This window comes from Urtica dioica, chromosome 4 (genome assembly GCF_054948205.1).
Source record: "Urtica dioica subsp. dioica isolate 48M chromosome 4, U.dioica_male_clone48M_v1_H2, whole genome shotgun sequence".
Classification (NCBI taxonomy): domain Eukaryota; kingdom Viridiplantae; phylum Streptophyta; class Magnoliopsida; order Rosales; family Urticaceae; genus Urtica; species Urtica dioica.
This window is the reverse complement of record NC_142759.1, coordinates 1,524,923-1,552,558: the sequence shown is the minus strand read 5'-3', so window position 1 is coordinate 1,552,558 and position 27,636 is coordinate 1,524,923. Positions and strand designations below refer to the sequence as shown.

Sequence of the window (27,636 nt, the reverse complement as noted above, 5' to 3'; positions counted from 1 at the left end):
ATGAGCGTGTGTTGGTTTCATAAATAAAATAGTAGAGACTTACTTTTTTTAAATAGTAGCGTAGCCGCCGAAAGCTAAATATTGGCGCTCAAACCCACAAGAGTTTTCTCCGGTGTTCTTCTTCTCTCGGTTTTATTTCTTTGACAGAACACGGCAACATGGTCTCCGATACATATTTTGGCAATGTGGGTCTGACTGAGTCAAGAGCAGCGAAATGAAGCCCAAAATCATCAGGCTCTGTGAAATCAACACACCCAAAATTACAATTTCAGATTTTACATAACTCAATATAAGCTCTGAAAAAAGAGAGCCGAACTCCGTAAAATCTACCTGGTTTGACCTTCTCAAGAGCTTCAAACAGAGCTCTCTCGGGCCTTTCAGCGCACCACTGAAATTAAATATTTTCATTTAGTTTGACAATCAACTCAAGAAATGATTAAAAAAACTGAAATATAACCAAAACCCATCAGCCAGTTAAATTTTATAGGCCTATAGAGTAAAACCATGTAACCCAAGACAGCAAAATGAGGTTATTTATATCAGACTGACTTTCTTTTTTCTTTTCTTTTTTTGCGATCGCTGTAAAAATTAGTCAAATCTATCTTTGTAAGAATATCAAACACATAGAGCAAACCAAATTTCCTTTTTAAAATGGTAAAAAAACAGAGACCAAAACCCTAATCACTTTTCAGCATAAAAAAGAAACACAACAAGGACTTACAGCACCGAGCTTGTGAAGGACTTCCTCCAAGGTTACGGAGATGATGATTATGATGGCCCAAACTCCGGAGTCCGTCCAGGTCTGCATATGATCGAGCTCCTTCGACTGACCTGTCATCTCCGTTGCCGCTATGGCTTTCCGACCAAACTCCAAGCTCAGCATCAAAGATGACAATCCATATCGCACTTTTAAAAATAAATAATTAAAGAAACCAATGACTGATTTTTTTTAAAAAAAATCACACGTACCTTTAATATGCAAAGTTTGGAAGTGGTAATTGTTTTTTGAGTGTCGAACTATGGCCGATTCAGGGTTGCATAAACGGTTGCTAAGAGGAGATGCAATTGTGGCAGATTCAGATTTGCTTCGGTCCTAGCCAAAGCTTTCTTTCTCCCTCTATTTCTTTTTAGTTTTATTCTGGTTTCTTCAAAAAAAAAAAAAAAAAAAAATAATGCCGAAAGATGTTTGGGTTCTTTGTAACTTAAATATAAAAAGCACATATTAAAAAAAAAAAAGCATCAATTCCATAAGACTCCACCAAACCTGAGCGAGTTGTTCCATAGCAGATTGACAATACGAACTCGAACACGATTCCGACCGGGGTCGACACCGGTTATAAGCCGTAAATTCAAAATAATTTTCCAAAATAGTTATTTTACTTTATAAATTCACACCTTGGAGGTCTGATCATCACCACAATCATCTTTGTTGTCATCCTCTTCTTTAACCCCATTGCTAAACCACTCTTGAGCTAGAATCGCTCGCAGACTGCACAATGGGAAAAAGAAAAAAAAAAAAGAAAAAAAAAAGCGCCGGGAAAAGAAAATACTTGCACTCCAAGAAACAAAACAAGGGGGGGTAAACCTGATTTTCCTCCAATCCTTTCTATGACGGGCAAGGAGGAGGAGGGTTCCCGTGGAAGCTCTCAGTGAAAACCATAGATGACAGTCAAGTTACTACATCACAAGCCTGAAAACACACTAGATCAAAGGAGTTTTTGCACAGCTACCACATCACAGTCAAGTTAATTCTCTCAAATCAAGAAAAGCTTATTGTAGGTGTTGAATACCTGAAAGAGTATTAAGAGTAGATTCTCGGCGGCCTATTTGAAAGCGCTTGGCTTCCTTTATCCTAGGGTATCTCGCCATAGCAAAGGGAATTTGCAAAAACCATAGAAAGAAGGTAAAACTATCTTTCCTATGCAAACAGCGTGGTAGGCAGAACAAGTAAAATTGAGCACACAAGTAAAAATAGCATTATAACATACATAAACAACTATAAAACAAAAGAACTAATGAGCCATTTACAACATAAATTTCTTACAAAATATCTATTAACAATGGAATAATCATTAGATTTAGAACACAACTGTTTATTACAGGCTCTACTTCGCTCTCTCCCAAAACAAATTTATTCATTTTCTTCACTATCCCATCTATTTATATAGATAATACAGTAATAAAAAAACATCAGTTATTCTAAATTCATACCCTTAACTGTGAAGTCATTGTTATGTCCTTTAATCCTGAGATCCTAACAATTACTTACTCTGTACAAGTCCATTATATATGAGAAATATGTATACAAATATTTGATCTTACATCACTGCTAGTACTGACACGAGGATTAGCTCATCTGCTAGTGTTGTTCGTATTCCCTTGAGGAACAATTTATAATAACGCCACTTTCAGAAATCAGTAAGTAAAACAAGAGATGTTCACATACAACACTGGTCTTATGACAGGCTCTCTCGATCAGACCTATCTTGCAAAGAGTGTCGATCTCCCTAGCCAAAGGAGGAGCCGAATGAATCAAACCTTTCTCGCAAAGCCTGTGAAGATATATTGGGTTAGAAATAAATACAAAACAGGGAAAAAAAGAAAAAGAAAAACGAAATAGAGAGAACTCCCCATTTGTTTACAGCTTCCTTTGTTCAAGAATGATGATTCGATCACCGTGTGGTCGTACCTAGTCTCTCTTATTCACCCAAGTGTGGCCGAATCGCCGCCATGGTTCTGTTGGCTTCTGAGAGGGACGGCGTTGAAAATCGGCCGCAAGATTCCGGCGACGGCGTCGTGACTGCCCGGCGAACAGAAACCCCAAGAAAACGGAATCAGAGAGAGAATGTTAACTTTCTAGGGTTTTCGTTTGGCTTTCTAGGGTTTATACTCGTTCTTTGAGGGACGCGACGGGACTTATTTCTTTCCACAGCGAATCGCGTTCTCCACCTGCGCTTTTAGCCCGATCACCGCCGCTCGGTTCTGAGGCGTCTCCATCACCGGAGCCCCGGCAAAATCTCTCCGATCAACCAGCCGGAACGGGTTGAGACCTGGCGGTGGTGCGACTTGGCCTCGCGGACAACGCCGCTCATCGACACCACCAAATCCAGGCTCTGCGGATGATTGAAAACCCATTACCGGCGAGATTCTTTTTGCCGAGGTCGGCGATGGCGATCGGCCCTGCGACGGCGTCGGGGTTTGGCGACGAGGCAGAAAGGGACAGGCTGTGAGCGAGCAGGGACGGCGGCGAATAAACCCTAGATCGCCATTCAATTACCCTAAATTGCCACAAAACTGAAGAGAGGGAAATAGAAGAAGAATAGTATGAGGTTTCCGTTTTTTATAACCCTTCTCATGAGTGACCGTTATTAACTCATTTCTACATTTTTTTTAGTTTCCTTTTTTGTTTTACACAGTACAAGTTAACACCGTGCAACAAAACGCGTCTATAATTTCATATTATATTGACCAGGTATTTTCCACAGTTTCCGTTTTTGGATTAATATTTTTTTATGATTAAGCCAGCTGTAAAATTATAATATCAATTGGTAAGTGCTTGGGCTTCACTTATGTTATGTATATTTTTCTTTTATCCAAAATATGTTATGTACATATTAGTCACTTGATTAATGTCTATCAATAGTAAGTAATTAATTTCAAAGTGGAGAAATATTAAAGTTAAACTTTTTAGTTGGAAAATATCTAATTAAACTAGAGTTTTTAATTCAAAATTGGACAAAAATAACCCTCAAATCAAATAAATTCATCTCACACCTCTTTGTTCATTTCACTCACACGGACTCTCTCACACCCGATTTTGACGAGATACGTAGAAATCCAACAAGATACGATTCTAACAGTTTACGATAGACAAATTTTGCATAAATTTGACTTTTACCACTCAAAATGCCCAAAAACTATAAACTTCATTGTAAATCTTCGAAATCATCATAAATGAGAGCTATGGAGAGAGAAAGAGTAGAGGATATTATAAAAATTAGAGAGATAATGAGAGAAAAAATAGTTAAATGAGTTTAAATAATATTTTTGTCCGATTTTGGATTAAAAGTTCAATTTCAAGTATTATCCAATTAAAAAATCTAACTTTAATATTTCTCCACTTTTAAAGTCTACAAAATGAAATTTCTCAATATTAACTTCTATATTTTGTTGATAAAGACAACAAGTAAATCTTCCGTGGCAATAGAGTACATATTTGTTTCGTGGCAACTATAAAACAAAAATGTAGTAAGTAATTACTCTCAAGCAACAATCTAATGATTAAAATTATCATTAAATAAAACTTTTTCATAATCTGACTAGCATATAGTCGGAAGGGACGACGAGGCTCTCGAGCTTTTGGCTCAGATGAGGACGGACGGTTTTTCTCCAAGTGTTAAGACTCACACCGTTCTCCTCCAATCTCTGTGCCGGCTTGGCAGAGTTACCGAGGCGTTCGAGCTCTTCAGAGAGATGAAGGAAAAGGACGCTCAGAGCTACAATGTCCTCGTCGGAAGCCTCGCGAGGCACGGGAAGTTTGACGAGGCTTCGGATTTGGTCAAAGAGATGTCGAGGAATCGGGTGGTCCCGAGCGTGGTGACATACAACGTTCTGATCAATGGGTATTGCAAGAGAGGAATGGTCGATTCTGCCCTCCGGGTTTTTCGTCTCATGGAGTCTGAGAAGTGTCCGCCGGATTCCATCACATTCACGTCCCTGATCGGCGGCCATTGCCGGCGGAATCAGCTCCACAGAGGGATGTCTCTACTCTCCGAGATGCTCAAAAGAAAGCTCTCACCGAACAAGATCACCTTCACTTCGCTCATCCACGGCCAGTTAAAGGCCGGCCACATAGACATCGCTTACAAGCTTCTCGGGATGATGAACGATTACGGCCTGGTCTCTGACGAGGTCACCTACGGAGTGTTCATCGATGGGCTCTGTAAGAACGGCCGATTGGACGAAAGCCGACTCGATATTCGAATCTCTCCGAGAAAAGGGCATAAGCGCCTACAACGCCCTTATCAGCGCTATCTGCAAGGAGGAGAAGAGGGTCGAAATCGAGCTGTTGCTCGAGGCGATGCTGAGGAATGGCGTGAGTCCGACGGTGGTGACGTACACGATCTTCGCCGGAGAGTTACTGGAATCCGGCGAGTTCGAGAACGCCCGGAGAATCGCCGACCGGATGATCTCGGCCGGAACGAAACCGGACTCGCGTTTCCACAACAAATTCCTCAAAGCCCATTGCAACCAAGGGAACACGGAAGAAGCCGAGTCTCTGGTCGCGAAGATGATCGAAGACGGGGTTTCCCCGGATTCGTATAGCTACACTTTCTTGATCGACATGTACGGGAATCTCGGCTCGATCGATCGAGCCTTCGACGCTCTGACCCGCATGATCGCCTCTGGTTGCGAGCCCTCCTGCGAAACTTATCGCTGCCTGATCCAGCCTATGATGAAGAAGGAGAAGAAGAAGAAGAAGAAAAGTGACGAAGAAGATTATCTGAAACCGGTCGTCGAGGTTTGGAAGGACTTGGAGCTCGAGGACGCCATGAGGCTCTTCGAGGAAATGGGTCGGCGTGGATGCGGGCCCCACGCAGGGGCGTACGAGAAGCTTATCGTGGGCCTCTGCGGCGAAAACCGACTGGATATCTCCCTTAGGCTGTTGGAGCACATGGGCGAAAATGGAATTTCGCCCACCGAGGATATATACTGCGCTCTCTTCAATTGCTGTTGCGAGTCCTCCAAAATGTACGGAGAGGCGACGAAGCTGTTGGACGTGATGGCCGAGAAGCGATACCTTCCTTCGCTCGACCGCGCGAAGTCACTCATGTGCAAGCTCTGCGAAGAGGGTAAAGAAGAAGAGGCGAAATCGGTGTTTTGTAAGCTGTTACGGTGCGGATATAACTGCGACGAAGTGGCTTGGGAGATACTCATACATGGTTTGCTTAAAAAAGGCTTTGCAGAGTTGTGCAAAGAACTTGCAAGCACAATGGAAAAAATGGGGTGTCATCTTCATTCTCACACACATTCACTTTTAAAGCAAGGGATTGATAGTGCTAACAAATAAATCTGATTTTCCATACTATTATTTTTTCCTCATGTACCATCCGCTGACTCTAATGAAGTACTAAGCTAGACAAAGATACCAAAAAAAAAAAAAAACACTAACTGCCATAAACTATTTTTTATCTCTACTTTGTTACATATACATCATTTTTTTTCTTCCTTTCAAAAGTGATAAACATACTCGTTAGGATGGTCTTCGTTGTAAATCTCCTCCTGCATCAATGGCGCGCTTGTAATAAGCAACTTCATTGCCGAACTTGCTTCAAAGCAACTAAAGAAAACCGGCCGGTCGATTTTTGGTTACATGTAACAGCTATTGAATAATGTCTTCCAGCGTTATAATCGCGACGGGTTTCCCAGCTTCGTTGGGAATCGGAAGCGGCTCTTTATCAGCCCGCAAAAGGTCCAATCCGAAGTTGGTTGACCATTTCTTCAACAACTTCATCTTTCTATCGCTCTTCGAAGAAACATAAGTTATTTCGTTCCAAATGTCGATTTTTTTTTTTTTTTTTTTTTTTTTTTTTTTGCTAGAACGCAAATGTCCACTTTAACTTCTCTACATGAATTATATGTTTTTTCAGATGAGAGATCATATTGGACAAAAATCCATCGAGAAATTTATAAAAATATCATGTCTATCATCTATCGTCGCTAATTATCTTTGCCGCCAAACTTTAGAAGTTTTGGCACCAAATAATTAGCGACGATAAATTCGTCGCTAAAAGGGTGATTAGCGACGATTAAGTCGTCGCTAATACTTCCGTAGCTAAATGTCATATTTCTAGTAGTGTATCAGCAAAATCACACATAATTTTATATATGTATGGAAAATATACTAACATGTTCCATAGAATGATTAAAAGTCAACCAAACCACTGGTTCAGTTCCATATTATGATGCTGTTCCAAAAGCAAAAATATTCCTTGCTGTTCAAGTTTTCCCTTTTAAACTCCCCACAAAAAGAAAATAGCCACAGTGCAATCCAGTGGTTGATGCTGTCAATCAAACCACTGGTTAAGTTCCATAGAATGATGCTCAAAAGGTTCAGATGATTCATGTGATGAGCTTCAGAATAATAAGTATTAAATCTTATGAGAGAAGAAGAGCTGCTATCTCTTCAATAATTTCTTTGTATTGCGAGTTTTGAATTTATTTATTTTAAATAGAAACAGGTACCTTAGTTATAAGTATTTTTTTGTTTTTTTTAGAAGCGTGGGCAGTACCATGAATTCTTTATTGATAACCCTCACTTGTGGCAGAGGAACACGGTTGATACAATCTTAATTATAAGTTGAAAGTGTGGCAAAAACCAGTGTTACACATCATGAATTACCAAAAAAAAATTAAAATTTAGAAAGGGGTGGAAGCCGGAGACCAACGGACCGCATGCAAAACAGAAAATAAGGTTCCATAAATCAAATCGAACAATAAAACATCACCACAAGAGACGGACATTTTTCGCAAAAAAAAAAAAAGAAAAAGAAAAAAAAAGTGGATATTAAAATCTTTAAAGTAAATAAAGCTAATGAAAGTGTTTGATATGAAGAATTAGAATATGACTATTAATGCTTCGCGGCCGCCGTTCACTTCGCCTTCCTTAGCGGAAGGCTTGTTCTCTCTTTGAACATCGACTCTGCTGAATAAATGCATGCAAGAGGAAGAGGGGTACCAGAATAAACTGGCAACAGAGCAAGAACTATAGAAACAGATCTACAGTATCGTCACCGCAGTAGAGTTTAACCACCAAATTCGGACCTTATTTACAGTTTTGATTTGTCATTTAGCCAACTTTTAATAAATTTTTGGTAAATAATCATGATCAAATATTTACACGCGTAAATTGACTGAAATTATCCATTAAAGTGTTGGTTATTTAAATGAAGTTTACTGATAACTTAGAAATCATTGGCTATTCACCTAAAATTGTACAAAACGTTGGTTAATTAGAAATTGCTCTAGTTTTAATTGGCTAGTTTCCTAATTATTTGTAACATTAAACATGAATATTTTTTATTTGGAGGGAAGGACAGATAAATTACTAGTAATTGTGGATTGTTGTGATCCATGTTCTCTCATTGTCACGTCTGTTTGAACCGAAGCGCCATCTTTCTGCACGTGTTTGCGATTGAACAAGATGTTGGGGACATGTGAAATCTTGTGCCATTCCTTCCCAATCTCTTTCTTGCAGTGTTTCGACAGAGTTTCAGAGTAACTAATGGCCAGCTCTTGCAGTGGTGTCGTTTGCAGAAACTCAGGCAGTGTTTCGAGGCTTCTACAAAAATTAATTCTCAAGGTGCGTAGACATGGCATAATTTTTGTTGTCTTTGTGCAACATCCTTCCCACACTCTCCACTGCGAATTTTTATAAAAAGAAAGCTCTTCCAATTTCGGAAACAAAATGACCTCTCGATCAGCTTCAGTGATGCCTAGGAATTCTTCAACACGGGAAATGGAATCCCCTTGTCCCGTCCCATATTATGCGGAAAATGAGACTCCTGGAACCGTAAAAAATGGTACCGGGAAATCCCGGAAACATTTTCCACGGTACCGGGAATTCTCTGTACCATATTTCGTGGTTCCGGGATTCTCATATTTCCCATATTTTTTTTTCATTTTATTTTAATCATGAATGCATTTAAAAATAAATAAAAAATTCATATATTTTCAATTAAAAAATACAATTTAAAAAATATGGTACTAAATGGTGCTAAACCGGGATCCCAGTTCCGTCCCATTTTCCGGATGGTTCTGGGACAAAAGTCTCGGTACCACATTTTATAATACGGTTTTTTCCCATTTCCCATATGGTATCAATAATACGGAAAACGGGGTCCCGCGGGATCCCATATGACCACCTTTGCGCCATACTCGTATCATCAAGGGCTGATCTGTGCCTTTTAAAAACAGATTCATTTTAAAAAATAATCAAAAGTCTCATCTACATATTTAGATACACGCCAAGTTAAACATAACACCCTTCAGATATGCAATATATTAGGCGTTGTTGTAACAGTAAAAAAAAAGAGTGAAGCTTACCCCAAATATTATTTTCGAGGAATAACAAGATATATACACATAGTTGATCTCAACAGCTATCCACAGAGATTGTAAAGAAATATTCCCAGGGCCAAAGTCAATGTAATATACCAATAGTTGATGGAACAATAAATTCTAAACGGTATTTACAGACATAAGTCTAAAATGATGTCAAGATGTAATAATATATACAATTCCAAAGAGCTACAGTGTAGCCAACAGAATAATACGTTCAATATCAAACCTGATTGAGACGATTCTCTCTGATTTTCATCTTCTACAATTCGAACCCTAGAATTGCAATATCTTCCCTTGACAAGTCCTGTAAGCGTAGGGAATACACTTAAAATTCCTCACAAGAAGAAAATAAGAACAGTGCAATCCAGTGGTAAACGCTATAAATTAAGCCTTCTGAGAGAAGAAGAGCTGCGATCTCTTTAATCATTTCTTGCACAATAAGACAGATATTCATTCATACACATCATTTCTGTGTTGTGAGTTTTGATTTTTATATATTTAAGGAGGGACCTTAATACAAAAAGCCTGGAAGCCATAGACCAGTGGGACCACACGCAAACCAACACGCTAGCCCCGACCGATCCAACAGAATCGACAACTAAGACAAATTACAATCTTTAAACTCTTGCTTTCTCTTTCCATAATAAAAATCGCACTATTTGCATTCCTTCGATGGAGATTCAGTACTGTTCTCCTGCAAGTAATTTCAATAAACAAAATTTGGATTTGGCTTTTTACAACAAGGGAAACTGATTGCAAGTCTAGTTAATTAATGAGCCATTGTTAGAACCATACCCAATTTTTGTTTGTCTCGTTCCAATCACAGCCATCGGTTGTTCGTAGGCCCATACCTGAAAGAAGAGCGCCGTGTAAGTCTATGTCCATAAAATGTTGAGCGAGGCGATTTAACCTATTAAGTTGAGTTCAACAGAACTATGATCATATTAGGTAAAACCAAAGGAAACAACTTTGTATGTAAATTAGCCATTCTTTTTCAGATGTTGTGTCATCATATTTTTCCAGTGCTCATGCACGGGCAAGAACAATTTGTATCTGCTGTCCGATGATCACATATTGCCACAATGATTACTAAGGGAGCAAAAGATAACAATTCACAAAATCAAGATCGAGCAAAACCGAATAACAAGTTATCGAACTCACTTGTGGAACTCCTTGGGCAAATCGAACGTCCCGTTCTTGTTTCATGAATAGTGGAGACACTCCGTCCCTGAGCGTAATTATCGAGAAGGACCCAATTGTCGATCTTTAAGCTTCTCAACCCTTACGTGTATTTCTGATCTACCTCCCTGTTATGACATATTTGGTCCAAATTGTTATTGACTTTACTCTCTTTCCCATCAGAGCTCTATACCAAAACCAACCGTATATCAACCAAAAATCTCAAGATTCAACCATATATCTAAAACATGATTAAATTCTCATATATATATATATATATATATATATATATATATATGTAACAAAAAATATTTGGAACTACAAAAAGGAAGAAGCATAGAAATAGCCTAAAACCAATAAAGATTCAGACTTTACTCATAACAGAAGAAGATCAAGCTTCAGTCTTTTTGAGAGAGAGAGAGAGAGAGAGAGAGAGAGAGAGAGACCTTTTCTGAGGGAAGAAGGTTTGGAATGGGTGTGCGTGAGTTTGTTGTGGCTAAGATTGAGCTCTGTTTTTGCAGCAGCGAATCGCCGCTATAACACGGCCAAACTTTGCTGCTTTTAATCTCCGTGGATCATCTTCTTCTCGGCCATCACGAGTATAACCTCTCTACTAGTATTACTATCTATGAACAAAGCGGACAAAAAGTTACTAATAATCAATCAAGATTATCACCAAGATGAACTCCAAACGGTGTTTGAAGGAGATTAATCATATCAGATCAAGTACAGCAATGGAACAGAATAGTACAATAAACTGGATGCCAACAACAAATTCTCAAAACATATAGAGTGCATTATTTAATGAAAGAAACTTACGAGAGTCTTCATCGGCCATATACAACGAAGCTAGACCGCATTTAAAACAGCAGAAATTAGTCCGGACTAAGTATACTTCTCCTGATGAACAAGGGTTGATAACTTTTATATCAATGAAAATTAATTATGAATTTATGATAGAGTTACCAAGAAAACAGAAAAAAAAAATTGAGTCAAACAAATAGATTAGAAAAATACCAGATGAGGAATCGGCTCAAAAACGGCAGAGATTCGGAAGACGGCTCCAATTTTCTTAGGAATTGGGGAAGGAAGAAAAGGACTAAACCCAAAATTGCAGTGAGGAAGAAGAAGCTTGGCTTTAACGTACGAGATTGGTGTAAATAATCCTTCAATTTTCAATCATGTTATGAAAAAGAGTGGAAGCCAAGCTAGACCGGACTGATCTAAGAGAACCCAGACAAACACAGATGACGAGATTTAAACTTTCCTTTCTCTTTACAAAATAAACATCAGACTATTTGCATTTGCAATCGATCGTTGTATGTTCAGTACTGTTTTCCTGCAAGTAATTTCAACAAACAAGAATTGGATTTAGCTTATAGAATAAGGGAAACTGATTGCAAAAGAAAGCATCACCACCAGAGAAGGCCAATAATTCTTTTTTTTTTAAATATTAAAAGTGGATATTGAAATCTCCAAGTCAAAAAGCTAATGCAAGTGTTTGATATAGAGAATTAGAATATGATAAAAGTGATAATTTTTCGGAAGCAAGAAAAAATGAAATTACCAGGGACATGTGTATAGATTGTTGTGATCCAAGCTCTCTTAATCAGTCTCGGCTGTTCGAATCCAAACACCATCTTTCCGCACGTGTTTGCGATTGAAGAGGACGTTGGGGACATGCGAAATCTTGTGCCATTCCTTCCCGACCTCTTTCTGGCACTGCCTTTGCAAGGTGTTAGATCTATCTCCAATGGACAGCTCTTGCAGTGGCGTCATTTTCAGAAACTCTGGTAGTGTTTCAAGGCTTGGACAATCTTCAATGCTCAATTTGCGTAGACATGGCATGATTTTTGTTGTCGTCTTTGTGCAACATCCTTCCCACACTCTCCACTCCGGATGGTAATCGAAAGTAAGCTCTTCCAATTTCGGAAATGAAATGACCTCTCGATCGGCTTCAGTGATTCCGAGGAATTCTTCACCCACCCTACACATCTTGAAGAAGCCCACCAGTAACAGAGCCTTAAGTGAAGGCAATTTCCTAAGCGGAGGTAAAGTCTCGCAATTCATGAATCCTTCTAATGTAAGACGGGTGAGATTGGAAAGAGACATCATCCAAGCGGGCGACGCGGTGAGACCCAAGTAATATCTGATAACCAGAGATTTCAAATTGGGATGTGGATGAATGGAACTCAGGATTTCGGTGTCGTTGTGATTGTTGCTACCTACAAACTCAGAAGGGGATCTGAAAAGTAACTCCAACGCAAGCACATGCGGTTTGCCATTGAGGTTCAGCTTCGCGACATCATCCATTGTCGACCCTGTGTTTCTTCCACACCCTTGGATGCTTAGAAGCCCTCGAGTTTGAAGGTGTTTGAGATCTCCAATGTGTAGATAGGATCCCCTCTCCTTGGGCACCACTATCATGTCTAGACTTTGCAAACCACTTATTTTTCCTAACCCTTTCGGAAGCCCCTCTAACTCCGAACACCCATCAATGTAGAGATGTTTTAGGCTGACTAGCTTTGAGATGCACTCTGGTAGTGCTTTTAGTCTCCAGCAACCATTGAGTTTCAAGGTCTCCAGATTACAGAGGTCGAATAGTTTCTTCGGCAATTCTTGCAACTTATAGTTGTTTGATAAGTCTAGATATCTCAAGTGTTTCAATAGACCAATATCCTCGGATAATTGTTCCAACTCGCAATGCACCAAACTCAAAGTCCGAAGACATGTAAGTTGAGAAAACACTAACATCTCTTCTTCGAAGCCTTCGTCCCAATTTGACAGCAAGAAAAGCGTGCGCAAATTGTTCGCATTTCCTAATGAATTAGGAAGACACCCTTTGAGAGTCAAGTGACGAGTGTTTTCTTCTACCACCACCGCCTTCTTCTCCTTTCCGTCTTTGTCAACTTCCATATCAACGTATTCATCGCCCGTCAAAAAATGGGCAAAATCATGAACTATGTCATGCATTTTGCCCTCAACGTATTCATCGCCCGTCAAAAAATGGGCAAAATCATGAACTATGTCATGCATTTTGCCCTCAACGTTTCCAGTATATACGTTCTCGTTGATTTCTTGAAAAAATGATCGCATAGCCAAACTCTTGAAACAATCTCGACCTAATTTCCAGGAATCTACTGTTTGGCCTAAATAACCGTGAGACATCCACATCTCGATTAGATCATCTCTCACTATAACATAGTCTTGAGGAAACACCGAACAATACAAAAAGCAACGTTTTTCCAGCGGTGGAAGGTCGTAGTAACTTAGCAGAAAAGGAGCGAAAACATCCTTGACTTTAGCATCATTCGACTCCCACAGTTGACTGCCCAAAATGTCTTCCCACTGACTCGCTGTCTCTTTAAACCGCACAAGACTTCCAAGAGTTTTAGCAACTAGAGGAAAGCCTCTTGATTTAGCAGCGATTTTCCGGCCGATCGGTTCAAGTTGTGGACGCTTCTCGTCTCCCTTCCCGATGAATGCCAATTGTCTGAAAATCGACCAACAATGATCTTCACTCAAAATTTTTAGACTAATGATCTTGTCTGTGGGCACTCCCATCATCGTAGCAACTTCTTGCTTTCTCGTGGTCACTAATATCCGGCTTCCTCTACCCCCATTCCTAAGAGCTTCTGCTAAAATTTCCCATCTACTACAATCTACAAACCAGACATCGTCTAAGACAATGAGAACTCTTTTCCCCTCTATGGACTCATGAATGCATTTGACAACGACATTCAGTGAAGAGCTTTGAACAGTTCTTCCAAGACCAACAATAATCTCTTCACAGACCTTGATCTCATTGTAAGGATCGGAGACACACACCCAAATTAGCTTATCAAAGTGGTTCTTAACCGCCTCATGGTTAAAAGCAAGTTGGGCGAGAGTAGTTTTTCCAAGACCCCCCGGTCCCACAATGGGGATGATATGGAGGGAAGATCTCCCATCATCCTCATCGGTACTGCTCTCGCACAATAACTTGCTCACTAAAACACTCTTTTCCTCGTCTCGACCATGAACTTTGGTCACGTCGACAAGGGAGATTGTCCCAAGTGGCCGAGGCCTCTCAACAACAGTGTTTATGTTGAGATTGTACCTATTTTTTTCTTCGGAAATCCTAGCCAACTCTCCATTAAGTTGCTTAATTTTGAGAGCAATATCACGATGCATAACGAGGCGACCGATTTTGGTGCAAGAGAAGCAAGAGAAAGAAACCGGGAAACACACCTTGTCTGAAGAAGAAGAATTCTCCAGAGCTTTGTCTTCTTCTTTCTTGATCTTGTAGTCGAGAACGGTCGTGCTCCACTCGTCGAGAACGTTCTCCATCTCCTCCGAAGTGTTCTTCAGCTCCTTAAGCCATAATGTCACAGCGCTGTCATTCAGTTGCTTCTGCTCGGCGTCCTGAAGAACAGCTTGAATGAGCACAAGATTGGTCTTCAGTTTTTTGACATCTTCTTTGACTCCTTTCACCAGCTTGATCTCCCCTCCGATTCCATCGATTGCCATGGGAACCAGAGTCTCAATCAGCAGCGAAACCACAGCTTCAGCCATCTTTCAACTTTGAAACTTTTTTCACAGCTCAACTCACTCACTCACTCTAATGCTCTCTCAACGCTATGTTTGTAATAGTATTAGATCAAGAAACACATATTTATAGTGCCTCTGACTGAAAGGACATGCTAATTTAATTAACATATATATGGCTGTCAAAAATGTCTCATCTTAGTAATAACATAATAAATATATAATGCACCAGGCCAGACCTACTCCCAAGTCTGGATCTGTTTAAATAAAAACTGTGAACATAATATATATCTTCAGATCCATGCGATAAGGAAGTTACACCAGACAATATAATTAAATATAAAATAGCAAGTTGTACAAAACAAAACCAGTTTATTAAAACTTAGTTGGAGAAGTCTTCTTAAACTAAAAACTCACAAATTGTTAAATATGGGTATAAGAACAATTAAGAGACAACTAAGGGATATAATAATGGCTTAAACAATGCTTTAAATTTAACCTGAGACACGTAACAGTTAAAAAGTATTGATTCCGAGGAAGATAACCTAAACTAGAGTTGACAATATTTCTATATGTTAGATCCATGTGATAAGGAAGTTAGATCAGTCTGGATAAATTTAATATAGGAATAAATTTTATTTTTTTAGCAAAAGGTACATAAAATAGTTTTCTAATATAAGTCTTGTATAAGCAACAGCTAAGCATTTGCTAACATTTGTCACGTACGTGAATCGTGTGAGATTATTGTAATATAAAATAAAAATTCGTGGAACCAACATCTTTTACAGTAGAGTTGACCGTAACTCATTAGAGCCATTAAAAACCCACAAGTTGTCGTTAAACAAGGACCTAAGAACAATTAAGAGACACGTAAGCGATACAATAATTTCTTAAACAATGATTAATGTTTTTAGCTCGAGAGATATACAATTACTAATGATTGATTGAATCCGAGAGGGAGTTACCTTGTCGAGCCAACCGTGAACTAGAGTTGACAATATTTTGTATCTAAATGCCTCATTAGGCTGTTTGAAAGATATTACCTTTGAATGATTGCTATGTATACACAGATAATATCAGCTGAACCTTACATGCTTTTGAAAGTAGATACTGAAGTCCTTTTCTTGCTTTGTTTATACCCTCTTTTTCAAAGAATGAAGCTCTTCTTTTTTGCTTGAATGAAATAACTTTAGAAAATATACCCCGACTCCTGCAAGTAATTTAAAATTTTCAATAAACAAAAATTTGATCTAGCTTATAGAATAAGGAAAACTAACTGCTAGTGAAGTTGAATGAGATTTACCATTTTCCTGCCCTGATCAATAAATGAGTTACTCTAACCATCTTTCACTAATCGTGTACCCATTGCATGTTCTCGAACTTCGGCAGTTAAATAACCCAACTGAAAATCAGAATTTCTTAATAACATTATTTTTTTTTTAAAAGAAACACCTCCTTTATTAAAAAAACGGTTCAGCCGAAAAGGTAACGATTTCTTAATAACATTATAAATTGTGAACTAATGTAAACATTGTATAAAATCCAGCTATGGTCTATGCTCATCAACTAAGCTTTCATAAATTAAATCGAATACACTTCTTCGTAAGAAAGCATCGCCGCTAGAGAAGGATACAATGTTTTTTTTTATCGTGAAATCTTCAGAGTCAAAAAGCTAATGCAACTGTTTGATATGGATGGTAAGAAGAACATGAATTTTTTTTGGAATCAAGGACATCATGAAAGAGATTACCAGTAAGTGTATGAGTGATTATAGATTGTTGCGATCCCTGTCTATCAATCAGTTTTTCCCAAACACCATATTTTCGGTAGTCGTTTGCAGAAACTCTAACCCGACCGACCCATCCTCTGATTTTCGTCCCATTCCAACACACAATTCAACCTCACATTCTCTAGACCGCCGTATCGCTGCAGCACTGATATTTTGGTGCAACTTTTTACCCGTTCTTGCTCCAACCTTCCACAACACATGTCAAAACCAAATATTAACTAAAAGACACCGTACTTGGATTTAAAAAAAAAAAATAGTCAGTAAATGTGTAAGAACCTTCATAAAAGCGAGTTCATTAGGAACCCGACAGAGTCGCCTGTTTGAGAGGTACGAACTGAAGCCCAATGTTAAGACATTATCAGTGAATGATTGTCGTGTACACAGCCAGAGAATATCAGCTGAACCTGGAGATAAGAATTTTCGAACAACCTTTTAAATTGCGAAGTAACATAAACATATTAGAAAATCCAGCTAAGGTTCCATGAATCAAATTGAAACAACTTCTTCAAAAGAAAGCATCACTACGAGAAAGGAATTTATATTTTAATTGGATCTTTAAATCTGTATAGTCAGAAAGCTACTGCAAGTCCTTGATATGGAGAATTAGAATATGATAATACTAAACATGAATATTTTTCTGAAACAATGAGAAAATGAAATTACCAGTAAGTGAAGGAGTGTGTGACCCATGTTTTCTCACTCAATCTCGTCCGTTTGAATCCAAACACCATCTTTCTGCACGTAATTGAGATCAGTCTCTTCCGTTTGAATCCAAACACCTTTCTGCACGTAATTGAGATCAATCTCGATGTTGGGGACATGCGAAATCTTGTGCCATTCCTTCCCGACCTCTTTCTTACAGTGCTCCTTCAAAGTATCGCAGACAAGGATAGACAAATTTTGCAGTGGCGTCGTTTGCAGAAACTCCGGAAGTGTTTCGAGGCTTGCACAACCTAGAATGCTCAAGGAGCGTAGACATGGCATGATTATTGTTCCATTTGTACAAGACCCTTCCCACACTCTTCACCGCAAATTATCATAGAAAGTAAGCTCTTCCAACTTAGGAAATGAAATGACCTCTCGATCGGCTTCAGTGAGTCCTAGGAATTCTTCACCCACCGTGCACATCTTGGGAAATGTATTTAGTACTAGTTCCTTAAGGGAAGGCAATTTCCCAAGCGGAGGTAAAGTCTCGAAATTCACGAATCCAGTTAATACGAGATGGGTGACATTGGAAAGAGACATCATCCAAGCGGGCAACGCGGTGAGACCCAAGTAATTCTCAATGGTCAGAGATTTCAAATTGGGATGTGGATTAATGGAACTCAGGATTTCGGTGTCATTGTTGTTGTCGCTGATTTTTGGACAACGATTTAGGAGTCGCAGACGGTTAGACCCAAGGCCGGACCAAGTGGTCTCGTCTCGACTCGAGCGTGTCGGGCTTGGTATTCCAAGCCGTCCCTTAGCTGTAGGTGGTCTCTGTCTCGTCCAAGCACCTGAAAAGTAAGCAAAGAAGGTGTGAACTACAAAGGGGAAACAGAGGGGTTGCCTCTGTTTACCTCTCCGACGCTCAACATTAGTAGGATTGAGGTGGTTTGTAGAGGGTTTAGTGTTTAGAAGTCGAGACTTGAGAGAAACGAGCGGGGTACGAGTTCGACAGCGTTTCAGTACTCAAATTCGGATTACCTGGAATAGAGAATGGACTCCTCTATTTATAGGCGACCAAGGGACGTGTTGAGGGTCCCTTGGCCGAGTGAGGCTGAGCCGGCCATTGGCCGAGTGGAGCTGGGCCGGCCGATGGCCGAGTGAGATGATGGCCGCCGAGGGAGATTCACTCGGCCAATGGCCGAGTGAAGGAATGGACGCCGGGTGAGCTTTACTCGGCCATTGGCCGAGTGAAGAGTCTGGGCCGAGAGAAGACTCACTCGACGGTCGGCCGAGTGAGCTGTTGGGCCGGCAGGGGTCTTCATTCGGCCTTCGGCCGATCGAGCGTGCTGGGCCGCCTGGGGCCTCACTCGGCCATTGGCCGAGTGAGCATGGTGGGCCGGCTGGAGACTTCATTCGGCCCTCGGCTGGGCGAACACGCTGGGACGTCTGAGGCCTCATTCGGCCATGGGCCGAGTGAGCATGGTGGATCTCGTTCGGCCATTGGCCGAGTGAACATATGGAGAAGTTCACTCGGCCATTGGCCGAGTGATGGGCTTGGGCCGAGAGAAGGCTCACTCGGCCATTGGCCGAGTGAGTTGATGGGCCGGCCGAGTGTGGGCTGGAAGTAGGGTTTCACTCGGCCAATGGCCGAGTGAGCCTGCTCGGCCGCCCGAAACGTCGATCGAGTCGTCGGACCTCGTCGGGCCGATAACATTAGCCCCCCGAGTTTGGCACCGGGCGTAGCCCGTGTGGTAAACTCAAGCAGCTCCGTCTTCAGTCGTCTCACCGAACCGTCTTGTCAACAATTGGTAAGCCCGCTAACCTTAGGTATTATTTTAATATTTTTGCTGACGTGTTCATCGTTATTCGCGCCCATGGATCCCACCAACCACCTGTCGGGGTGTGGGTCCGTTGAAGACGACCTTTTTCCTCTTCTCGAGAATCAGGACGCCGGATTGGATAATTTTTGGGCACAATTCTCGCCCACCCCTCCCAACTACAACGCATCGTCTTCGTTTGTCTCGAGCAGGAACGTGGTGGATACGACAGGTGGCGATTTTTCTTTGATCGAGGCGTGGTTGGCCGACGGGGAGGGGGACACGCGCGCCGGAGATTACCCAAACCGGCAGGGGAGCGCCGGCTTGATGGCACCAGCGGAGGAGGCCGCGCCCGACCGAGTCGGCGCCGTCCGGGGCGAACCCAGACCTGGGGGTGACGCCCCTCGCCCTGGGAGGGTTGAGCCGGTCGTGGAGGACGCGGGCGAGCCTCGGGGCGGCGCGTCTGGCGAGGCCGACGCCGGCGATGACGCGCTGGCGTGGAGGAACGCCGCCTGGGGCGGCGCTGGTGTCGGGGAGGACCCCACCCCCTCGGGTGGGGTTGTGTTGCAGGTGGCCGGCGGCCATGGGAGCCCAGGTGGGTCGGGCCCAGCCGGGCCGGAGCGCGTCCATGGCGGGGGAGCGCCGGCGGCGGCGGCCGACGCTGCAGGTGGGGGCGGCGTCGCCGGACAGGAGGAGTACCGGCCGCCCAACGCCGGTGAGGAAGAATGCCGACCGCCCGCGGCCGGAGAGGAGGAGGCGGCCACCTTGGCTGCCTTGCAAACCCTAGGGCCCAATGGGCCGGGCCTAGGTGAAGAAGATTTGGCCCCCCTTGGGCCGGGTCATGTGCTTGGGCCGGATGCACCACATGGAGGTCCCATGGCCGACCCAGTGACCCAGGGCCACGAGGAGGATACGCTTGGGCCGGCCCTAGGCGAGATCGGCCTCCGGGCTCGAGCGACCGACGCGCACCATGGGCCTGCGACCGGGTCGGATGCGCCGACAGGGCCACCTCTCGCGGATGATACACGAGAAACGGGCCCGGCCGGGCCGAACGCGCGCGCTTCGGCTCGAGCGGCCCATCCTGACGCCGAGGGTTCGCGCGAGGCGTTGAGCCGCCGTACTCCGTCGACCGCCTCAATCAGCTCGACCGCACATGAAGAAGAACGTGCATCGTCATTCCCTATCGGAGAATCAGCGATTCGGGACGGCTTCGACTGCTCCGGCGTCGATTTCCCGAGTTCTCTTTCGCTCGCGAGCTTTAGAGGTCTGAGGAAACGTTTCGGTATCCCGGAGTCCGTGTCGTTACTGCGACCATTGCCTGAAGATCTCCCCACTCGTCCTCGGAAGGGATACGCCGCCGTCCACGAGGCTAGTCTTCGCGGGGGGTTGCGATTACCTTTTCAGCCCGTGATCCAGGACCTTCTAGCTCGGCTCGGTGTTCATGCGGCCCAGATGTCTCCATCCTTTTACCGTATGGTGGCTGCCTGCCACATGATGCTGCACCGAGCGAAAGGTCGAATCGTTACGCCCGACGACATCAGGAATCTCGTGGCCGTCTTCGATGTTCCCGGGAAACCCGGCTTCTACAAGGTTCAGCACCGGAAGCGATTCCCCATCCTCACCAAGCTGACCTCGAAACACCGATACCCTTGGGTGTGGGTGTCCGCATCTGCCTTCGGGACGGCACCTCTCGCCTTTGGCCCCGTCGCTGATTTCCCAGCTGACTACGGCGTCGAGAGCTCCGAACTCGCGCTCGTGATCGGAGCGGTCCCCGACTCGAGGCGGCAGGGATCGCTTTTCGAGTCCCCGGACCTTATGGCGAGGATTGGGTGGTTCGTGCCTAGTGACGATGTTCCTTTGCGCCCTGGCCTCGACGCGGGGGCCACGGAGGATCCCGAGTCCGAGGCGGGGGGTTCGTCAGCTCCTTCCCCCGACGCGGGGGGTACTGGCCGCGCATATACTTTCGCGTTATTGTGCTATCATTGTTTTCCATTATTCGTGCTTATCGTTATGTTTTAACTGACAGACGCTCTTTTCTCCTCTGCAGGAACCATGGCTCGGCGTCATCGACCGCGCACACAAATGCCGAGAGCAACGCCCACTGATGACGCTACGACCGTGGCCCGCCCTCCAGCTGAGGCCCGTCGCAGAGGGTCGCCGTCGCGGGCGAGGAATGAAGCGATCTCCTCCAACAAGCGACCATCATCGTCGGCTTCTCTCGGGTCACCGCCCGGCCACAAACGCGCTCACACATCGACGGTGTCAGACAGCTTGGACTCTATGCTCCTAGCGGAGGCGGCAGAGTTGAGAGACCAATGCTCCCGAGGGATCCTCGAGACCTCCTTGCGAGATTTCAAGGGTCTGCTGACGACGAGCGACCTTGAGCACTTCCAGAACGGAATCGGCGACGCCCGAAAGGTATGACTCGTTTTGCTTGTGTTATGTATGGCTGTCGTGCTTATTGTAATCATCCGCGTTCCATTTGCTTGCAGATGCTCGCGCGCCAAGAGCGGAGCGATCGCATTCTCCGAGATATGCTACGACGCATGCAAATCATGGAGAAGGAGAAGACGAGCATGGCGGCCGCGCACGCTGCCGCCCTAGCGGGGGCTCGCACCGCCCAAGAGTTTGAGGCGCTCGAGGGGGAGCTAGAGCGAGCTCGCAGGGAATTGGCCACCGAGAAGGCGCTTCGTGAGAAGGCGGAGCAAACAACCGTCACCTTCCTGGGGGAAACGAAGAAGCTTCAGACGGCACTCTCGAGTCGGGATGCAGAGCTGAGCATCGTCCACGCTCGACTATCGGCGAGCGAGATCGCTCGGGTCAAGGTCGAGAGGGAGAGGGATACCCTCCGGACGGAGATGCAGACCCTTACTGAGGAGAAGGAAGACGCCGTGCGATCCAAGACTGACTTGGAGGACGACTGGGACTTGGCGTTGGAGGCGGCTCGTTACGAGGTGGCCAGGCGAGTTCGGGAAGCGACCGAGAAGGAGAACGCGTCTCGCGGGACCATGTTTTCCTTTTTCAACACCATGTTCCCTCCTTACGACGACGAGCTGCCGGAGGACGACCCGCATCCCCGAATCCCTGCCGAGGCTGCGCAATCGACGACCCATCAACCGGACGGAGAAGCCGTCGACGGGTTCGGCACTTCTTGCCCCGAAGAAGACGAGGAGCAGATTGATTTCGGCTCGAAGTAGCCAACCTTCCTTTAGTTTTTCGCGCCATTGTTTAGCGCTTACGTATTGTTTGCTTTCGGATTCTCATTTGTTCGGCATGCATCGTACTTTCTTTGTTTTTCTTGCCGGTTTGATTGTGTGACATTGTCTTGCTTTGATTGAAGTTTTTACATTCGTTATGCGTCTTATTTTCTCGATCTATAATGCTCAGTATATCGGTTTGCGCAATTTGAATAGTGCGTGTCTTACGAGCCTGGTTTGCTATGCCTAGCGTAACCGGTTGGCACGGCTTACTGCCGCATTTGACGTACGTGCCGTTGTGAACCCGAGTCCCTCCATGTTCTCGAGCTCGTACGTGCCGTTGTGGATGGCTCGGCGCACACGGTACGGGCCTTCCCAGGTGGGGCCTAGAACTCTCGCACCTTGCACCTTGGTGTTTTGGAACACCCTTCGAAGAACGAGGCTTCCGTCGGCGAACTTCCGCAGCTTGATCTTTGAGTTGTAGTACTTCTCGACTTTCCTCTTTTGCGCAGCAAGCTGGGTGAGTGCGTCCGCCCTCCTTTCGTCTATGAGGTCTAGCTCGAGCCTGATCGCGTCATCGTTGGCGGCTTCGTCGTACTCCTCGATGCGCAAGGTTGGCAACTTGGTCTCGACGGGTACCACAGCCTCGACACCGAACGCGAGAGCGAAAGAGGTTTCGCCGGTCGCGTTTCGAGCGATGGTGCGGTATGCCCATAAGACCATAGGGAGCTCGTCGGCCCAAGCCCCCTTTCTTGCCTCCAGCTTCTTCTTCAGGTTCTCCTTGATCGTCTTGTTCACCGCCTCGACCTGACCGTTGGCTTGAGGATGACGGGGAGAGGAGAAAGTCTTGCTAATGCCAAGTTGTTCGCACATTTCTCGGAGGCGCGCATTGTCGAATTGTTTTCCGTTGTCGGTTACAATTGACGCAGGGATCCCGAAGCGGCAGATGATGCTTTTCCAAATGAAGCTCGTCGTGTTCGCCTCAGTGATCTTTGCTAGCGGCTCGGCCTCTACCCAATTCGTGAAGTAATCGATAGCCACGATCGCGTGCTTGTATTGCCTCGGGGCCGTAGGTAGCTCACCAATGAGGTCGATTCCCCACTTCGCGAAAGGTCGCGGCACGATGATTGGACACAGTGGGGCCGGTGCTTGACGCGGGATGTGGGCGAATCTTTGGCACTTATCACATTTCTTGGCCCACTCGTGGGAGTCCTTTTTTAAGGTCGGCCAAAAGTATCCAAGTCTCAGTAGTTTCAATGCCAGCGATTGCCCAGCGGCGTGGTTTCCGCACACCCCCTCGTGCACCTCGCGGAGCGCCTTCTTCGCCTCGACTTCGGTCAAGCAGCGAAGGAGAGGCATAGAGTAGCCTCTCTTGAACAAGTTGTCCTCCCTCATTGTGTACTTCGGCGTCAAGCTTCTCAGCTTTCTGGCCTCTTCTCTGTCTTCGGGAACGACTCCTCGCTTAAGAAATTCCACGAGGGAGGCGGAGTCTCGTCAACGACCCCTACGTCGCCTCTCGAGACGTAGGGTCGGGTCAGCACTTCGATTGGGACGCTACCCTCGCCCTCCTCGTCTATCCCAGACGCGAGGCGAGCCAGGGCGTCAGCGTCAGTGTTCGCCTCTCGAGGGACTTGGACGATCTCGAACCACGACAAGGCTTCTAGATTCTTTTGGGCCTTAGACAGGTACGCGATCATGTGTGGCTCTTTTGCGGCGTAGTCGCCCTTAACCTGGTTCACAATCAATTGCGAGTCGCAATGGATGCGCAGGTTTTGGGCGCCCAACTTGTTCGCTAGCTCCAAGCCAACGATCAAAGCCTCGTACTCTGCCTCGTTGTTGGAAGCCTTGAACTCGAACCGCAAGGCGTATCTCAGCTTTTCCCTATCGGGATTTGTGAGCACAACGCCGGCGCCAGCCCCCCGGGCGTTTGACGCGCCATCCACGTGCAAGTCCCAGACTGGCCCTATCGGGTCGTTGGTTCTCTTCTTCGACGATTCGACGCGGTCGTCCCTCTTCTCTTCCGTGCTCTCTTTATTCTCGTCGCCCTCGTCGGCCGGGGGCGAGCTTGTGAATTCGGCGATGAAATCGGCGAGGGCCTGACCCTTAATGGCGGTTCTCGGTTGGAACTCGATCCCGTACTCGCCCAACTCTTGGGACCATATCGCCATTCTATGAGGTCCCTTTTTGAAGGGCCTTCTCGATGGGATGTCCCGAGCGGACCACAATGGGTTGCGCTTGGAAGTAGGGCCGGAGCTTTCTCGCGCTCATGACGAGGGCGATGGACAGTCTCTCGATTTCCGGGTATCGGGTTTCGGCGTCGAGGAGCGCCTTGCTAACGTAGTAGACCGGCCATTGTACCCTGTCCTCCTCGCGTATGAGGACCGCGCTCACGGCCCTATCGGAAACCGCGAGGTAGAGGAACAAGGTTTCGCCATTCTTTGGCTTCGCGAGGAACGGGGGGGAGGTGAAATAGGCTTTCATATCGCGGAATGCTTCCTCGCACTCCTCCGTCCACACGAACCCGTCGGTCTTCTTCAGTGACTTGAAGAATGGTTGGCACCTATCAGTGGCTTTGGAAACAAATCGCGTCAGGGCGGCGATCCTTCCCGTCAAGCTTTGAACTTCTTTGACCTTTTGTGGCGACCTCATCTCTAAGATCGCCTTAATCTTCTCAGGATTGGCCTCGATCCCGCGGCAGCTCACCATGTAGCCCAGAAACTTTCCAGACTCGACCCCGAAAGCGCACTTGTTGGGGTTAAGCTTCATCTTGTAGCGCCGCAGGATCGTGAACATTTCCCTAAGGTCTCGAACGTGGTCGCGGGCTTTGAGGCTTTCGACAAGCATGTCATCCACGTAGACCTCCATAGTTTTGCCAATTTGATTGGAGAACATGCGGTTCACCAACCTTTGATACGTTGCTCCCGCGTTTTTGAGGCCAAAGGGCATGACCTTGTAACAGTAAAGTCTGCGGTTCGTAACAAAGGTGGTTTTAATTTGATCCGGCTCGTGCATGCGGATCTGATTGTAGCCTGAGTAGGCGTCCATGAAGCTTAGCAATTCGTGGCCCGCAGTGGCGTCCACGAGCTGCTCGATCCTCGGGAGAGGGAAGCTGTCATTCGGGCAGGCTTTGTTGAGATCTTTGTAGTCGATACAGATCCGCCACTTCCCGATTGGCTTCTTAACCATTACCACATTGGACACCCACTTGGGGTGCTCCGCCTCCCTGATGAAGTCGGCGGCGAGAAGTTTGTCAACTTCTTCACCGATGGCTTGGTACCTCTCCCCACTGAACGCCCGTCGCGGTTAAACGCGCTCGGCCACTCTCTTGTCGTCGTTGAGACGATGAACCATGATTTCGGGGTCGATCCCCGGCATGTCGGCGTGTGTCCACGCGAAGACATCTTTGTGCTCTCGGAGGAAAGCGGCGAGCTCGGTTCGGACTTCAGACGAGAGTTGGGCGCCTACCTTGACCACTTGGTCAGGCTTGGCGTCGTCCAACACGACGGGAACGAGGTCGTCCGGTGTCTCCACCTTCCGATGCTCGACTTCGTCCCTTTGGTCTAGCTCTCCGAAGGTACCTCCCTCCTCTAACTTGCACGGGAATTTGTCCCCGAGTTGGAAGACGGTGCACACCACCTTCCCTTTCCCTTTTCCGTCCACGCCCTGGATGTAGCACATCCTTGCCATGGATTGGTCTCCCATCATCACGGCGATTCCCTTCTCAGTTGGGAACTTCATCATCAGGTGATACGTGGACGTTATGGCCTTCAACCGATTGAGAGTCGGGCGGCCGACGATGATGTTGTACGCCGAGGGTTGATCCACCACTAGGAACGACACGATGTGGGTAACCTCGAGCCCCCCGGCGTACCGAAGGTAACCGGGAGGTCGATAGTTCCCTTCGTCATAACCCTCTCCCCAGAGAAGCCGAAGAGCGGGGTTGAGATCGGGGTCGGTCTTACCCCGGAAAGCTTCATCCTGTCCAACGCCGATTTGAAGATTATGTCGGCGGAGCTCCCATTGTTGATCAAGATTCTCCGGACGAGGTTGTTGGCGACCGGGGCAGAGACGACTATCGCGTCGTTGTGTGGGTGGAGTACTCGCGCCGCTTCTTGTCCGGTGAAGAACATGGACTCGAAGGGGGCCGGAGGAGGGACCTCGTACGTATGGTTGATGTAGTGCGATATTTTCCCTTGGGAAACTTCGCGCACATACTTCTTCCTCTGCGTAGCCGAGTCTCCGAACTCCGGGCCGCCTAAGATCGCGCCCACGACGTGAAGTTGCGAGCTTTCCGGTTCTTCGTTTGTCGCACGGTCTGTGACGGTCACCGTCGCCGGACCTTTCTTCGTTGCCGCGGGCGACCTCCGTGCGCCGCGGCCGTCCCGATAGTTCTAAGGACGTATTCTTTCAACTTCCCATCCTGAATCAGGGCCTCAATCTGACGCTTGAGCTGATAGCATTCGGATGTCAGGTGCCCGTGATCTTGATGGTAGTCACAGTACTTGCTTTGATCCATCTTGGCGGGATCCTTCGTGAGAGGGGTTGGGCTCCCCAACTTGTCACGGTGCAGAGCTAGGATTTGCTCCGGCGGAGTGTTCAGAGGAGTGAATGGCGAGAACTTTTGGAAGCTGTCGACATGCGGCGGCCTTGGCCCGGGGAGGGAACGGCCGTTAGGGCCCTGGCTTCCCTTATTCCTCCTCTTTCGGGGGTCGGGACGATCTTCGTCTCGATCGTCGCGGCGGCGACTCCCCTGTCCTCCAGATTTTCGGCCATCTCGGCCATCGAGATAGTCCTCGACTCTCATGTATGTGCGGGCTCTTGTCATTAGCTCCGTCATGTCACGCGGGACTTGGCCAACAATAGACTTGAGGAAGTCACTCGTGCGTACTCCCTCAGTGATTGCCGTGATGGCGTCCCTGTCGTCGAATCATTCGACCTTGTGAGACTCCTCGGTGAAACGAGCAAGGTATTGTCTCAACGTCTCGTCTCTTCCTTGTCGGATAGAGAGGAGGTGGGTCTTCGGTTTCTTTTGCGCCACAAGGGTGGCGAATCGGGCGGGGAACGCCTCTCGCAATGCCCGGAAAGACGGGATGCTTCCCGGCCTCAAACTTCGGAACCACTCAAACCCCGACCCTGTGAGGGTCAGGCTGAAGGCCTGGCAGAGAGTGGCGTCCGTCTGCCCTTGCATTGTCATCCACGTCTCATAATGTTGGACGTGGAAGTGGGGGTCCGTACGTCCATCGTAGGGGGGAATGGACGGCAACTTGAAGTTCTCCACGCATGGTTGCGCGAGGACTTGCGCGGCGAAGGGAGAGTATGATTCCTCGATCCCTCCGTACGGCCTTTGCCTCCCTGA

At 45.9% G+C, this 27,636-nt stretch overlaps 3 protein-coding genes across 7 annotated transcripts in view; 1 reads left to right on the top strand and 2 right to left on the bottom strand.

The window, feature by feature from the left end:
- The window catches only part of LOC149399093 (MLO-like protein 8), a 37,819-nt gene that overhangs the window by 1,775 nt on the left and 8,408 nt on the right, over window positions 1-27,636 (bottom strand). For 2 of the 5 annotated variants that reach the window (XM_089612011.1, XM_089612014.1), the window contains exons 1-5: window positions 1,265-1,700; window positions 970-1,145; window positions 722-906; window positions 331-388; window positions 44-237 (exon numbers count right to left, since the gene is read on the bottom strand). In XM_089612011.1, coding sequence (XP_089468137.1) covers window positions 89-237; window positions 331-388; window positions 722-883 — 369 coding nt within the window. In that variant the 5' untranslated portion in view covers window positions 884-906; window positions 970-1,145; window positions 1,265-1,700 and the 3' untranslated portion in view covers window positions 44-88. Of the gene's footprint in view, window positions 1-43; window positions 238-330; window positions 389-721; window positions 907-969; window positions 1,146-1,264; window positions 1,701-27,636 lie in introns of those variants that run through there. The other 3 variants (XM_089612012.1, XM_089612013.1, XM_089612015.1) reach the window with 3 other exon arrangements.
- Window positions 3,168-6,159, top strand: LOC149399096 (uncharacterized). The gene is made up of 4 exons (XM_089612843.1): window positions 3,168-3,226; window positions 4,180-4,186; window positions 4,324-4,966; window positions 5,013-6,159. Exons 1-4 carry the CDS (start codon window positions 3,168-3,170, stop codon window positions 6,068-6,070), a joined length of 1,767 nt encoding a protein of 588 aa, XP_089468969.1. The 3' UTR covers window positions 6,071-6,159.
- On the bottom strand, window positions 8,080-14,995 carry LOC149399095 (putative disease resistance protein RGA1). Its single transcript, XM_089612838.1, has 8 exons — window positions 11,911-14,995; window positions 11,635-11,641; window positions 11,320-11,468; window positions 10,410-10,489; window positions 10,285-10,351; window positions 9,914-9,974; window positions 9,350-9,427; window positions 8,080-8,528 (listed from the first exon to the last, which is right to left on the bottom strand). Exons 1-8 carry the CDS (start codon window positions 14,854-14,856, stop codon window positions 8,080-8,082), a joined length of 3,837 nt encoding a protein of 1,278 aa, XP_089468964.1. The 5' UTR covers window positions 14,857-14,995.

Coding starts and splice junctions, on each gene's coding strand:
- LOC149399095 (XM_089612838.1), bottom strand. CDS start 14,856: ATGGCTGAAGCTGTGGTTTCGCTGCTGATTGAGACTCTGGTTCCCATG. Junction 10,352..10,409: donor GAGGTAGATCAGAAATACAC/GTAAGGGTTGAG, acceptor AATTACGCTCAG/GGACGGAGTGTCTCCACTAT. Junction 8,529..9,349: donor GAGAGAATCGTCTCAATCAG/GTTTGATATTGA, acceptor GGACGGGACAAG/GGGATTCCATTTCCCGTGTT.
- LOC149399096 (XM_089612843.1), top strand. CDS start 3,168: ATGGCGATCGGCCCTGCGACGGCGTCGGGGTTTGGCGACGAGGCAGAA. Junction 4,967..5,012: donor GAACGGCCGATTGGACGAAA/GCCGACTCGATA, acceptor GCATAAGCGCCT/ACAACGCCCTTATCAGCGCT.